The sequence below is a fragment of the Babylonia areolata genome, chromosome 30, assembly GCF_041734735.1.
Source record: "Babylonia areolata isolate BAREFJ2019XMU chromosome 30, ASM4173473v1, whole genome shotgun sequence".
NCBI classification, from domain to species: domain Eukaryota; kingdom Metazoa; phylum Mollusca; class Gastropoda; order Neogastropoda; family Buccinidae; genus Babylonia; species Babylonia areolata.
Window position 1 is genome coordinate 25736048 of NC_134905.1, and position 14815 is coordinate 25750862.

The 14815-nt window shown below is 40.0% G+C and overlaps 1 protein-coding gene across 1 annotated transcript; it reads left to right on the top strand.

The window, feature by feature from the left end:
• Positions 1 to 120: 120 nt before the first annotated feature.
• Positions 121 to 13252, top strand: LOC143275291 (uncharacterized). Its single transcript, XM_076579281.1, has 5 exons — positions 121 to 355; positions 1806 to 1886; positions 3569 to 3687; positions 4933 to 5116; positions 6768 to 13252. Exons 1-5 carry the CDS (start codon positions 263 to 265, stop codon positions 7374 to 7376), a joined length of 1086 nt encoding a protein of 361 aa, XP_076435396.1. The 5' UTR covers positions 121 to 262; the 3' UTR covers positions 7377 to 13252.
• Positions 13253 to 14815: the final 1563 nt, after the last annotated feature.

The window sequence follows — 14815 nt, forward strand, 5'->3', positions numbered from 1 at the left end:
AATGCGGTTTTCGGAGCATTCACGAGGGTGATTTGCTCTCAAATGGCGATGGTCTTCAAGTGGCGCCCCAAATCAATAAACTGCAATTTCCGGCTGGCGAAGAGAGATCACGTGATAGCAACGGCATTGTGTGCCTCTGTGTGCTGGTGTCCACGGAAGTTGGGACCTGATTGAGGGGTCTGCTGTTGGTTCGCTCGTTCGGAAGCGATTGTAGAGTTTGCGAGCTGTTTTCTTCGTGTTGTTTGTGTTCAGAATCGTAGCAATGCATCGTTCCTACCAGTCCATTCTCCCGACCCACAACAAGTTGCTTCAGCAAAGATGGGACACCACTTACTACAACGAACATCGACGAAAGGTAGATTGATTTACAGATTGATCAGTGTATTACGGGTAATGGATTGTTGGATGCAATGATTTTCATTTTATTGGGAAGGTTCCCGCAGGAGCAATTTGTACGATCGTTTGTACCCATTGTCTAGTTTTGATATTATTTCAGTGTTTGGATTAGTTTTCTTTCCCTCTTCAAATTATAAACAAAGCGAATATGGTTGATGTTTTAACATGTTTTCGTCTCAATAAAAATGCCTTCATCTACAATTATTCGGGCAGACGGAAATAATTTTATGCCATAAGTAAATGAAGTATATTTACCATATTATCAAAGCTCACCGCCTTATTTTTTTGAAGTGCCACTGACAGTAAAGCAGTTTATTTACCTTTTATTTCTGAAAAACAACAATATGCAATTTGAGATTGTGTAGTAATTTTTATTTATGTCATTATTTTCATGAATTGTGGGCCTACATGTATAGCTTTGCTTTGCAGAACTTAAAGGCATACCATTAAAATCATTTGGTTTAACACTGTACAGTAAAGTAATAAAACCACAGTGAAGTGAAGACACTTAAACAAAGGATTGTATAATGACAGTGACTGATATCCGTGAGTGAGTGAATGTGTGTGTGTGTGTGTGTGTGTGTGTGTGTGATAAAGCTCATGCTGCATGTCATTCAGCTCCTTGATGATTTTGACATACACAAATCTGTCTTCATCTGAGCTTGAATCATACTGTGTAACTGAATTTGAACATAAATACAGATGTTTAGAATCATGAATATGTAAATCTGTCTTTATGTTTGCATTCAGTGACGTTATTCAGATTTTAGCCTGTTTCGTGTGATTGTGTCTTGCTTACATAGTTCAACAAATGTCTCTATAAATGCTGTCTACCCAGCATGATAAATTGAGGGACAGTTTCAGCATTGTTGTGTCTATTGTCCAGGTGCAAACAGCTATACCTGTACTGTATCAGCATTGTTGTGTCTATTGTCCAGGTGCAAACAGCTATACCTGTACTGTATCAGCATTGTTGTGTCTATTGTCCAGGTGCAAACAGCTATACCTGTACTGTATCAGCATTGTTGTGTCTATTGTCCAGGTGCAAACAGCTATACCTGTACTGTATCAGCATTGTTGTGTCTATTGTCCAGGTGCAAACAGCTATATCTGTACTGTATCAGCATTATTGTGTCTATTGTCCAGGTGCAAACAGCTATACCTGTACTGTATCAGCATTGTTGTGTCTCATATTGTCCAGGTGCAAACAGCTATACCAGTACTGTATCAGCATCATCATGCCTTTTGTCCAGGTGCAAACAGCTATACCTGTACTGTATCAGCATTGTTGTGTCTATTGTCCAGGTGCAAACAGCTATACCTGTACTGTATCAGCATCGTTGTGCCTTTTGTCCAGGTGCAAACAGCTATACCTGTACTGTATCAGCATCATTGTTCCTTTTGTCCAGGTTCAAACGGCTGTACCTATGGTGGACACCAAGGCCCCCACCACCTACATGCATCTCCACCTGAAGCTGAAGAAACTGCAGGTGAGATATACAGGTACCATCTTCAAAAGGAAATGCAAGAAACGTCTAGTAATTCATACTGGTGACAAAGTGCAATAGAAAAAGAAAAAGAAAAAAAAAGAGAGAGATAAATTACAACAAACTACTATTCTGAATTACTACTACAGTACTACAGCTCCCACCTGCAATCACCCTGCTCAAATGATTTAGCAACACCTTTGTGCGGCCTTAAATGAAAGACACATAACATGCTTGTGTTTTTTGCACTCAGAATGCACCGCTTTCACAAAACTGTTGTGCTTCAGTTAACAAGAAAAGGGGTTTATTGTCTAATTGCAGAGCTGGTACTGATCCCACACTCCATACACATACCAAGCATGCTGAAGGTTTGTTGCTCCTGGTCAGAGGAATTCTTAAACAGTTTTATCAGCTGATTTGTATTTGTATTTCTTTTTATCACAACAGATTTCTCGTGTGAAATTCGGGCTGCTCTCCCCAGGGAGAGCGCGTCGCTATACTACAGCACCACCCTTTTTTTTTTTTTTTTCCTGCGTGCTGTTTTATTTGTTTTTCCTATCGCAGTGGATTTTTCTACAGAATTTTGCCAGGAACAACCCTTTTGTTGCCGTGGGTTCTTTTACGTGCGCTAAGTGCATGCTGCACACGGGACCTCGGTTTATCGTCTCATCCGAATGACTAGCGTCCAGACCACCACTCAAGGTCTAGTGGAGGGGGAGAAAATATCGGCGGCTGAGCCGTGATTCGAACCAGCGCACTCAGATTCTCTCGCTTCCTAGGCGGACGCGTTACCTCTAGGCCATCACTCCACAGGTGGAAGGTGGAAGGTTGGAGGTGGAAGGGGGCAGAATGGTTAAGATGCTCATCTGCCAATACAGTGAGGGCCTGGGTTCAGTTCCCACTCTCACCCTTTCTCCCAAGTTTGACTGGAAAATCTTCTTCTTCTGCGTTCACTCGTATGTACACGAGTGGGCTTTTACGTGTATGACCGTTTTTACCCCACCATGTAGGCAGCCATACTCCATTTTCAGGGGTGTGCATGCTGGGTATGTTCTTGTTTCCATAACCCACCGATCACTGACATGGTTTACAGGATCTTTAACGTGCGTATTTGATCTTCTGCATGCATTTACACACGAAGGGGGTTCAGGCACTAGCAGGTCTGCACATAAGTTGACCTGGGAGATCGTAAAAATCTCCACCCTTTACCCACCAGGCACCGTCACCGTGATTCGAACCCGGGACCCTCAGATTGACAGTCCAACGCTTTAACCACTGGGCTATTGCGCCCGTCAACTGGAAAATCAAACTGAGCGTCCAGTCATTGGGCCGAGACAAAAACCGAGGTCCCGTGTGCAGCATGGGCTTGGCGTCACGGAAAGAGAACCCATGGCAACAAATGTGTTGTCCTCTGGCAAATTTCACTCCATATGTACACACACTCAAGGCCTGCCTGTCACTTTGGGTCATGGTGCTGTCAGGCATCTGCATGGCAGATGTGGTGTAGAGTGTTCAGATTTGTCCGAATGCAAAGATGCCTCCTTGATAAACTTAAACTCCTTATTTCCCCAGGAACTGCACACATTATATGAACCTTCTCATAAGGAAACTTGCGGGTTCTAAATTTCATCAATAAACACAAAAATTTCCCTCACATACCTGAAACGGAAACTTTGTTCTGACAGTTGGAGGAAGAGCGACTGGCCACCATTGAGCGTGACAACCGTATCCTTCTGGAGAAGATGTCCTACATCATGAGAACACGCGGTCGTGTGGACAACCGCAACAACTATGAGTACAAGAGGTGAGCGCTTGCCTCTTCATCAGTCTGCTTTGAGAAGAAAGCATCAGCCACACCAAAACATCACCTTTATTCGGCAAGATTAACAAATAGTAAAGAGTGGTAACTCTCTCCATTCACAAGGTACACAACTTCAAGTCAGTGCTGCTTACACTACCAATTCAGCTAGCACACAAGTAATTATTCGGCAAGATTAACAAATAGTAAAGAGTGGTAACTCTCTCCATTCACAAGGTACACAACTTCAAGTCAGTGCTGCTTACACTACCGATTCAGCTAGCACACAAGTGAATAAAAGGTACATTGGAACAAACCCAGACACTTCCTCAAAAAAGGAAGCGCCGGGCCTGTCCTTATACCGATCATCTGACATGTGCACACAGGAGCAAAGACAGAAGAAATGTGCAAACACAAGCTTTTATTCAAGACTGGCATAGCCTCTTTAATCCTGAACAAGCCACACAGAGCACATGGACAATACAGAACAAACACATGGTTGCCTCGGTGGTTTTTCTTTTTTTTTTTTTTCGGCAAGGTTGATCATCTTTCCTCTGCACAGACTGACTGACTGACATATGTATATATGCTGGCTTGCTTACTGACTTACTGAGTGGCTGGCTGACTTGCTGACTGACTGACTTACTTAATTACTTACTTTATTACTCACTTAATTATGTACTTAATTGCATACCAAGGGTTGACTGCCGAAACCTAGTATCTTGGTATTTTGGTGATTTTGACATTTTGGTATCAAAAGATTCAGAAAACAGTCCTTTTTCATATGAATGTAGCTCCTTTGAAATAAAACCAATGTTTATCTAGTTTGCATACTTAATCCTCTTCAGTCTGGATGGAGCACCAGGTGCTAAAAATCTTCATTCGTTCATTGATTGCACATGTATGTTTTGTTTGTACCACTAATGGTTTCAGTATCTGTCACAATCCATCACTAATGGTTTCAGCCTCTGTCACAATCCATCACTCTAATGGTTTCTGCCGCTGTCACAATCCAACACTAATGGTTTCTGCCGCTGTCACAATCCAACACTAATGGTTTCTGCCGCTGTCACAATCCAACACTAATGGTTTCAGCCTCTGTCACAATCCAACACTCTGATGGGTTAATTTCAGCCTCTGTGACAATCCAACACTCTGATGGGTTAATTTCAGCCTCTGTGACAATCCAACACTCTGATGGGTTAATTTCAGCCTCTGTGACAATCCAACACTCTGATGGGTTAATTTCAGCCTGAACCGTGAGAAGCGCCAGCGAGAGCTGCTGCGTGTGACGAAGGAGAACCAGGAGATCCTGCGGCGCATCAACATGCGGAAGCCGGAGTACAGCGTGGAGCGGTGGGCCCAGGACTGGGAGGAGAACCAGCGCTTCATGGACAACATCTCGGCCTTCCCCAAGGACTGGTGGGTCCAGGAGGTGAGCACTTTGCCCTGCATTGTTTTGTCGTCTTCGTCGTCTTCTTCTTCCTCATTTTCTTCTTCTTCATCTTTATCTTCTTCTTCTCCTTTTTCTTCTTCTTCCCCAAGGGCTGGTGGTTCCAGGAGGTGAGCACTTTGCCCTGCATTGTTTTGTCGTCTTCGTCGTCTTCTTCTTCCTCATTTTCTTCTTCTTCATCGGTATCTTCTTCTCCTTTTTCTTCTTCTTCCCCAAGGGCTGGTGGTTCCAGGAAGTGAGCACTTTGCCCTGCATTGTTTTGTCGTCTTCGTCGTCTTCTTCTTCCTCATTTTCTTCTTCTTCATCGGTATCTTCTTCTTTTTCTTCTTCTTCCCCAAGGACTGGTGGGTCCAGGAGGTGAGCACTTTGCCCTGCATTGTTTTGTCGTCTTCGTCGTCTTCTTCTTCCTCATTTTCTTCTTCTTCATCTGTATCTTCTTCTCCTTCTTCTTCTTCATCCCCAAGGACTGGTGGGTCCAGGAGGTGAGCACTTTGCCCTGCATTGTTTTGTCGTCTTCGTCGTCTTCTTCCTCATTTTCTTCTTCTTCCTCATTATCTTCTTCTCCTTCTCCTTCTTCCCCAAGGGCTGGTGGATCCAGGAGGTGAGGATGTTGTGCATTGTTTTGTCGTCGTCGTCTTCTTCTTCTTCCTCATTTTCTTCTTCTTCCTCATTATCTTCTTCTCCTTCTTCTTCTTCCCCAAGGGCTGGTGGATCCAGGAGGTGAGGATGTTGTGCATTGTTTTGTTGTCTTATACCTCTTCCTTCTTCTTTTTCTGTATCTTGTTTATCCTCTTTTCCTTATTTCTTCTTCATGGACAACATCTCCACCTTCCCTAAGGACTGGTGGATCCAGGTGTTAACTCACTCAGTACGGCCAGTCCTCTCTTCTCCTCTACACAGACCCCTCAGATGTCCAGTGGGTGTCTCAATGACCCAACCTTTAGCTTCCGTCGTCAGAACTGTGGTATTCTTTGTCAACATTCACCTCTTCAGTATAAGAGCCTTCCACTTGCAATATTTTGATGATGGTAATTGGGGTGAAACGCTGTTAACGTCGTCTCTTTCGCCGTTCGTATGGAGAGAGTTAAGGGTGTTCTGCAGTGTTTTGTCGTCTTCTTCTCCTCCTCCTTCTTCTTCTCTATCTTGTTTATCTTCTTTTTCTTCTTATTCATGGACAACATCTCTGCCTTCCCCAAGGAATGGTTGGTCCAAGAGGTGAGGATGTTGTCTGCGTATCTTTGTGTGTGTGTGTGTGTGTGGGTGTGTGTGTGTGTGTGTGCATGTGTGTGTGTGTTGTGTGTGTGCGCGCGCACATGTGTGTGCGTGTGTGCATGCATGTTTGTTTGTTTGTGTGTGTGTGTGTGTGTGTGTTTGTGTGTATGTGTGTGTCTGTGTGTGCGAGTCTGTGCATGCATGCGTGCATGTGTGTGTGTTTTAAATAGTGGAAAGGTGATGCTGTAACCACTCTTGCTTTGCTATGACTCGGCTGCCAAAGCATGGTTTTCTTGTACATTACGTATGACCAAATTTTAACGTTCTGCTCATAGTCCGTACTCATCGCACAGACCACACCACACTTAACAATTTCTCTCACTGCGACAACAGATTCATTCAGATTCTGACCATGTTTCAGGACGGCAAGGACAAGGAGGACAGGGAGAAGAAGAGCCGACAGTCGTCAGGTCAGAGCAGGAAGAAAGAGGCCAGCCAGCAGAAAGCCAAGGACTCGAAAGGGAAAGACGAAGACAGAGAGGAGCAAGACAAGGACAGAGAGGATGAGAAAGAGGAGCAGCGCAAGGAGCAGGAGCAGAAGAAGCAGCAGCAGCAGCGCAAGGAGCAAGAGCGCAAAGACAAGGAGAAAAAAGAGCAGGAGGAGAAGGAGAAAAAGGAGAAAGAGAGAAAGGAGAAAGAGCAGCGTGAGAAGGAGGAGAAGGAGCAGCGGGAGAAAGAAGCCAAGGAGAAAGAGAGAAAGGAGAAAGAAGCCAAGGAGAAAGAGGCGAAGGAGAAAGAAGCGAAGGAGAAAGAGGCGAAGGAGAAAGAAGCGAAGGAGAAAGAGGCGAAGGAGAAAGAGGCGAAGGAGAAAGAGGCCAAGGAGAAAGAAGCCAAGGAGAAAGAGCAGCGGCAGAAAGAACAGACGACAACGGAGGAATCGTCAGACCCCGAAGACACCAGCACGTCCCAACAGAAGGACTCATCCGGAGAGCAGACAGAAGAGGATGAGCGTAAAAAGGACACTGCCTAGACAGTCTGTGATGACATGGACAGCTTGTTCTTCGTGACCATGTTTTGAAGTTTTGAAACAGCATGGGAAATAACTTCAACAGTCGTCTGCCTTGAGAGTATGTTGTGCATTCCAAGAAAACACCGATATGCCGAATGTGCATTTATATGATCAGAAAATACATTTACAGTCTTTTATATATATATATATATATATATATATATATATGTATATATATATATATATATATATATATATATATATATATATATATAAGTATATATGTATAGATACATAGATAAACATATATGAATATATAAAGCCATAATTTTTTTTTCTCTTCCTTTTTGCTGTGTCTAAAATGGCTGATAATTTACCTCGATAACCTTCCCCCGAAAGATTTTCATGTTTTGTAGCATTTCCATTTTTATCTGTTTTAAAAATGAAGACCTTACAACATTCTCAGATTCATGACCCATATGTATTTTTGTTTCCAAGCCTTTATGCAGTCAATCAGACTGCCAGCAGTAGAATTCTTCTTCTTCCTCATTCGCCTCGCATTAGATGGGCAGCCCGGTGTCCTCGCATCACAGCTCCTCCAGGGTGCCGTACAGCTTGGCTTCCACTGCTGTCCATGTTGGCCAGTACTTCCTCCTGGATGCTGCATGCGTTGTAGTAGAATGTCTTTTCTGGTTTTTAATGGGTGGTGTGAAAACCTTTGAGGCACGGACAATGACACAGCCAGTACCAGCGTTATGGATGCCACTGATGCATGCTGGTGAACTCTTTCTTTACAGGTTTTCTTTACAATGATCTATTTGTTTGAAATGAGAATGGACTGCAGCATGTCTCAAAAGAGATTCATTCTACGGCATTGGCATATGATTATTTAATCATTGTACTGAAGGATTTTTTTCCTGATTTGAAATGACTTTCCCAGTATTGTCGTCAGTGAAATATTTGTAGAAAGATAGACTCAAAAGAAATTTGTCCACTTTGTTTTAGGCATATGAGTCTTATACTGGCAAGTCACACGAATGAAATACTGCAAACAACCAGGTTTTTGTTTTGTTTGAATAAGACAGGTTTTTCTCTCACCCTCTTCTACAGTGATAACTTTTCGTAAACTGGGTTTGAGAAGAAATTACATATTACTACGCAAAAAATAATTCTTTACTGCCAGACTGTTATGTGACTGCCTGGAACAAACTTCAGTAATAATTAAATCTTTTTTTTTATCTTCTTTTTTGTTGTTGTTTTGTTCCTCATACGCAAGGCATACTGGCGTTCCGACAGACATATGTTTTACCCACCAGGATAGCCAGACGATGAACATCAAGATCACATGTTGAGCATAATATAATGGCTGAAAGACAGTTCCTTTATTGTCAGAAACAAGGATGTGGCGAGGAACATTGTCAATTCCACAAGTAAAAATCATCACTCCTTTTTTATTCAATGCATCAGACCACTTGAATCTGTTTGTGGAAAATCGCTTATAAAAAGAGATAAACCACAGGGAAAAAGTGTGCATAACTTCAACATTTTTATGATCTGAGGAGAGTGGTCTGATGGCAGAAGGTGTTTTTTTGTTTTTTGTTTTTTTTGTTTTTTAAGAATAGAACAGCTTTGCAGATTGTTTGATTCACTAGTTATATAAATACATCAATTTTAAAGATTATTCCTTTTCCATAACCAAAATAGTAAGGTCTTTTTTTTTCTTTTTCTTTTTTAAAGAATAGAACAGCTTTGCGGATTGTTTGACTCACTGGTTGTATAAATACATCAACTTTAAAGAGTTTTCCTTTTTAGAACCAAAATAGTAAGGTCTTTTTTTTTCTTCTTTTCTTCTGCACCATTCCATTAGCTTTACTCCTACACCACTCATCCCAAGTCCCCCACACAGCCACACCCAGAATCACCTGTCATCATCCCAGTGCCAGCAGTCCACAGGGAGCTATCAGTGTTAATTTAAACCTGTTCCACTTTATAGATTGCCCACAGAAAGGCATGTTATTATCGAATGTCCATAGGCATCTTATTGCATAATATATATTTACCAAAGATTCAATATTTGCTCTCTATTTATGCTGCTTGCAAAACTGCATACAAGGAAACAGACATGGTTGGAACAACAATATTCAAGTGAATAAAAAGAAAGATGAAAAAGACGGCCTTAGAAAATAGTTATTTTCATTCATTTCCTTAAGGATGTTTTTTTCAGTTGAAGAGTTAATGACAAACGCAGTTATGACTTCATATGAGCTAAACAGACTATTATGCAGAAATCACAATGGAGAATTATCATTGTGTTCCAAGTATAAATTACAAATATATATATATATATATATATATATATATATACGGAGTAAAACAAAGCTGCTGATAAAGTCAAAAGATTTTGTTTTTCAGGCCTGAAAAATATCAGGCTGTAGTCTTATCTTCATTCCAGCAAAGATCTTTCTTTCTTTTTTTTTTAATCCAGTTTTGCTAAATCTTTGATGTATGTAAATCTTCTGAAGCATAATCATAGAATATTATTTGTAGACTTAAACAATCTTGCATCTTTCCACCTCACAGTCTTCTGTGACCGTGAAAAGTACTTAATGTTTTAATCAAACATACTGTCATTATATGGCATTGTCTGTGATATATTTTGTTAATTTCTTCATGCTTGCTCATTCCAAACCACTGTCTCATTGGAATAAAAGTTGGGGTTTTTTACTCTCTTTTTTTTTCTTTTTTTTTTTCTTGTCTTTAAGGGCATCAGGAGGTGTCTTTTTTGTTTTGTTTTGTTTCCAAGCTCACAAAAATGTTGAAACAATGTTTTCTTGATTGAAGTATTAACTGCCAGTAACCAAGCTGTTTCTGTGAGAGCCTTCTTGGCTGTTGTAGCTAAAGGTTATTGTTATTATTTGTCATTTGAATATCTGTTTCATGAAATGTTGTCATAAGTCTTTGGTAACCACATATTGACATAGCTCATTTTACTTATATGAATTGTGTTGTAAGCCTTTGTTAAACACATTGTTATGAAGCTTAGTTTTTGTTGCTTTTTAAAAAAAATTTTAAATAGAAATGTTTGTCTTTGTATTTATGCATGTTCAGATGTGAAAGAATTCCACCAAGTCCAGTTCATTGATAAAATGATTCAGCGCATTTCAGATGGCATTCACGGTATGCACCAACACTGCATTTTGGCTGTTAGAGAGGTTTTTGTGTGAGAGGGTCCAATTTTTTGTTTTGTTTTTTCTTTGGTAAAAAGAGGTTAAGGCACATTGCTTTTTCCTGTGGAACACAACCAAAACTGCATTTTGGCTGTGTTAGAGAGGTTTTTGTGTGAGAGGGTCAAATTTCCCCCCCATTATTTGTTTTGTTTTTTCTTTGGTAAAAAGAGGTTAAGGCACATTGCTTTTTCCTGTGGAACACAACCAAAATTGCACTTTGGCAATTAGAGACTCGTGAAGGGCAAAAGAATGAATTGATTTTATGAAACAAATCACTCTTTATTCTACTACCCACCTTGATTATATAGTAAGAAAATACCAAATCACACCTAAAGTTGTTTTTAAATGCAAGGTGGGTCAGCTAGAACAATGTGGTGATTTGCCTGAATAGCTGCAGACGTTTGCCGAGTTCATCATGAGAGCTTGTTACAACTGATGTACTGTCGTCATTTCAATCTTAACTCACTCAGTACGGCCAGTCCTCTCTTCTCCTCTACACAGACCCCTCGGATGTCCAGTGGGTGTCTGAATGACCCAACCTTTAGCTTCCGTGGTCAGAATTGTGGTATTCTTTGTCAACGTTCACCCCTTCAGTGTAAGAGCCTTCCACTTGTAATATTTTGATGATGGTAATTGGGGTGAAACGCTGTTAACGTCGTCTCTTTCGCCGTTCGTATGGAGAGAGTTAACAGCCAACTGGCCATTAATTTTTTATTGGCTGTGATTGTACTGCCTCTCTCTCTATTTTTCAATAGATTTATGTACACCTGCTTTTTTAATTTTTAATTTTTTTTTATTACCATGAAAATACATTCAGCATTACCATTATATGTGCTATTGTAATGGCATTGTGTATGTGTTACAATTTTTACACTTGTCTCTTTTGTTTACAATATCGCTATCTCACATGCGTGTAGAGGTATTATGCATGTGTTGTAATTTTTCTGTCTTTTTTTCTATTTACCCAGGTGTTTATTTTTATGCTTGCTTGGTTTGTGTGTGTGTTCCTTTTTGGGTTTTTCCCCCTTCTTTTTCATGTGAGGTGGGTTCAGCTATATTGCTATATGTCACTTTATACTTACTTATTACTGCAGTTAGGTAATCAATAATTGATTACAATTATCATGCCAGGGTAATTTGTTTTGTTCTGCCCCAGTTTCATCTGTTATTTGAATGTTTGTCTGTGTTTTTGTTGTTGTTGTTGTTGTTTTTTTTTGGGGGGGGGGGAAGGAGGGGTTTCCAAAGCTTTGTGTGGCTAGAAATGAATGTTATGTGATCACTTAAATCTTTTTTTTCTTTATCTTCTCTGTTCCTATGTCTTTTCTTTGGAAACATTTATGACAGGTAACAGCCTTCTGTTCCCAGCACTGGACCTGTAGTATGGGGTCCTGGGTTCATATCCCAACTGTATTTTGTAGGTTTAATGGTGGAAATGTTTACTGATCTCCCAGGTCAACATGTGTGCAGATCTTTTAGTGCCTTTTACCAACAGCCCCCCACCCCCTCACCCCCTGTCTGTATTCACTTGTAGAATGTCAATTATGCATGTTAAAGATCCCATGCATAATCAGGACTGCAGAAGAAGATGAAATAACATGATCTTTGACTTTTAAAACTTTTCATACTGTAATTGTAGTATGGCGACTGTAATACTGTACTAATTTATGAAAGATAGTTGTATTTCCTCAAGTTTAAAATTTTTTTTTTATACATAATCAAATTAAACATTGAATTCACCTGGTAAAATATGTTTCTTATATGTCCCGTTTTGTGTTTTCATTTGTAGGAAAATGCCATGCACAACGGTCAACAATCCAGTCTCCTTCTCCTTTGTTTTTTTCCCCATTCAACTACTGCATTTAAGGAATTCAATAAACTACCATTTCCATTCTTTCATGAATGACGTGGTCCATTTTATTTTGCCAGCAATGTCTCCCTGTCACATTGGTAAGAAACATTTAAAACAAGTTAGCCATATATTTCCAGTACGCAGAGAAAAACTGCCAAAGCAAACCATTTCCTGTCCCAGTATCATTTTGCCTGTCCCTCCTCCGGGGTTCAGCTGGCTGAAAAGATTGAGATGCAGTTGACAATAAATAAAAATGACTGCACTTAACATTTCAGGGTATTAGTTGTTTTTATTTATGTCTTGTATTGCGCACCACCAGAGGGACATCTTTCTTTGTCTGGAAAATGTTTTCTTACAGTATTATCCTCAGATGTAAAGATGTTGTCTTTTTGACTCACTTGTGTAAACAAAGTGAGTCTATGTTTTAACCCGGTGTTCGGTTGTCTGTGTGTGTGTGTGTGTGTGTGTGTGTCTGTGGTAAACTTTAACATTGACATTTTCTCTGCAAATACTTTGTCAGTTGACACCAAATTAGGCATAAAAATAGGAAAAATTCAGTTCTTTCCAGTCATCTTGTTTAAAACAATATTGCACCTCTGGGATGGGCACAACAAAAATAAAAAAAGAAGCCTAATTATATGCAAACTGCATTTACTGTTATATTTATATTTTTTTGTATTCTCTAAACTTGGCACTTTGACCTCTTATTCTGACACAACAACAAGAGGAGTCATTATTATCATTTTTTGTTCAAACAGGAACTTCTTTTGCTGAGCATGGAATTTTTATTTATTTTGCAATCGTTTTGGTGCAGATAGTAAGGGACTTAATTTATCACAAGTGAGTCTTGAAGGCCTTGCCTCTCTTGTTTTTGTTTTGTTTCACTCTCATTCTCTTTTCCTCCTGTCCTCATCAACCCTTCCCTCTCTCTTTCCATGGCCAGTACACCTGCATGATGGACACAAATCTGATTGAATGAATGGATCAGTAACACCAGTTGTCTGTGTAGATCAAGAGGACGCTCGTCATAGATTGAACAGAATGAATGAATCGGCTTCAGTTCCTATCCAATAGTTCCTGTCATTATTCTGCAAAGAGCCTCTATGTAGAACAAGAGGACACTCGTCCAGAGATTGAACAGAATTAACCCCCTTCAATTCCCATCCATTGGTTCCTGTCATTATTCTAAAGAAAGCCTCGTCTGTCATGGAGCATATTGTGGTTGTTTGTTGTTTTTGTACCTTGAAAGCATCTGTGATTACATGTAATATTAGTAATTTAGATTTTCCCCTTCTTTCCCCAGATCCACCACCCAAAACCACTACTGTCACAGGGATCAACTGACCAGTGTAGATGTAATATAGCATCTCTGTTCTGACCAGTGTAGATGTAATATAGCATCTCTGTTCTGACCAGTTTAGATGTAATATAGCATCTCTGTTCTGTACTTAGAGATTGTCTATGGTTTTCCATGTTTATGGTATGTGATACGTACAGACATTCATATTGATAAACCTATTTCTGTAAGCATTGTGTAAGAAGATGGAGTGCATATCATTGAAATGTACCTGCTCAATTTCTTGTGCGTAAAATTAAATGGTTTTTATTTACAGCTGTATCCATTTTTCTGTTTGGGGTGAATGTTGTGATTGATTATAGATGTAACTCTGTGTGTGTGTGTGTGTGTGTGTGTGTGTGTGTGTGTGTGTGTTTCATATTCTGTCTGTTCTCACACTGTTTCTTTTTTTCTTCTATTCATGCACAAATACTTTTTTTTTCTACTAATGTTATCATATTAGATTTGTTGTTTTCTGACTGTCAATAATTGAGAGGGGGAATGTATGCATATGGGCACACACAAACGCTGTCTGCATTTATGAGCTGCAAGCCCCAAATGTTCACTTTCATGATATACAAGTGGTACGTCTTTTCCATACATGACAGTTTTTTTACTTTTGCCACAAAGGCAGCTACACTGTGTTTTAATCCCACTGAAAGCTGATATAAATCACAGGATCTTCAGTAAGCACATTTGATCTTCTGCATTGCATTCAAAGGAAATTGAAGCACTAGCTGTTCTACACAGACAGACAGAAAGACAGACATACACATACATATATACTTATAGATAAAGGAGAGTTGGCTTGTAGATATATATATATATATGTATACACACACACAGTAGACTTATATATATATATATATATGTGTGTGTGTGTGTGTGTGTGTGCGTGCACACACACACACACAGTAGACTTATATATATATATGTGTGTGTGTGTGCGTGCACGCACACACACACACACACACACACACACACACACACACACTCATATATACTTATAGCTAGTGAAGTGTTGGCCTAGAGGTAATGTGTCCGCCTA

Bases quoted from the DNA above. Each gene is read 5' to 3' on its own strand.
- LOC143275291 (XM_076579281.1), top strand. From the start codon at position 263: ATGCATCGTTCCTACCAGTCCATTCTCCCGACCCACAACAAGTTGCTT. The intron at 1,887-3,568 runs GTGAGATATACA...TTGTTCTGACAG, and splicing joins TGAAGCTGAAGAAACTGCAG to TTGGAGGAAGAGCGACTGGC. The intron at 5,117-6,767 runs GTGAGCACTTTG...ACCATGTTTCAG, and splicing joins AGGACTGGTGGGTCCAGGAG to GACGGCAAGGACAAGGAGGA.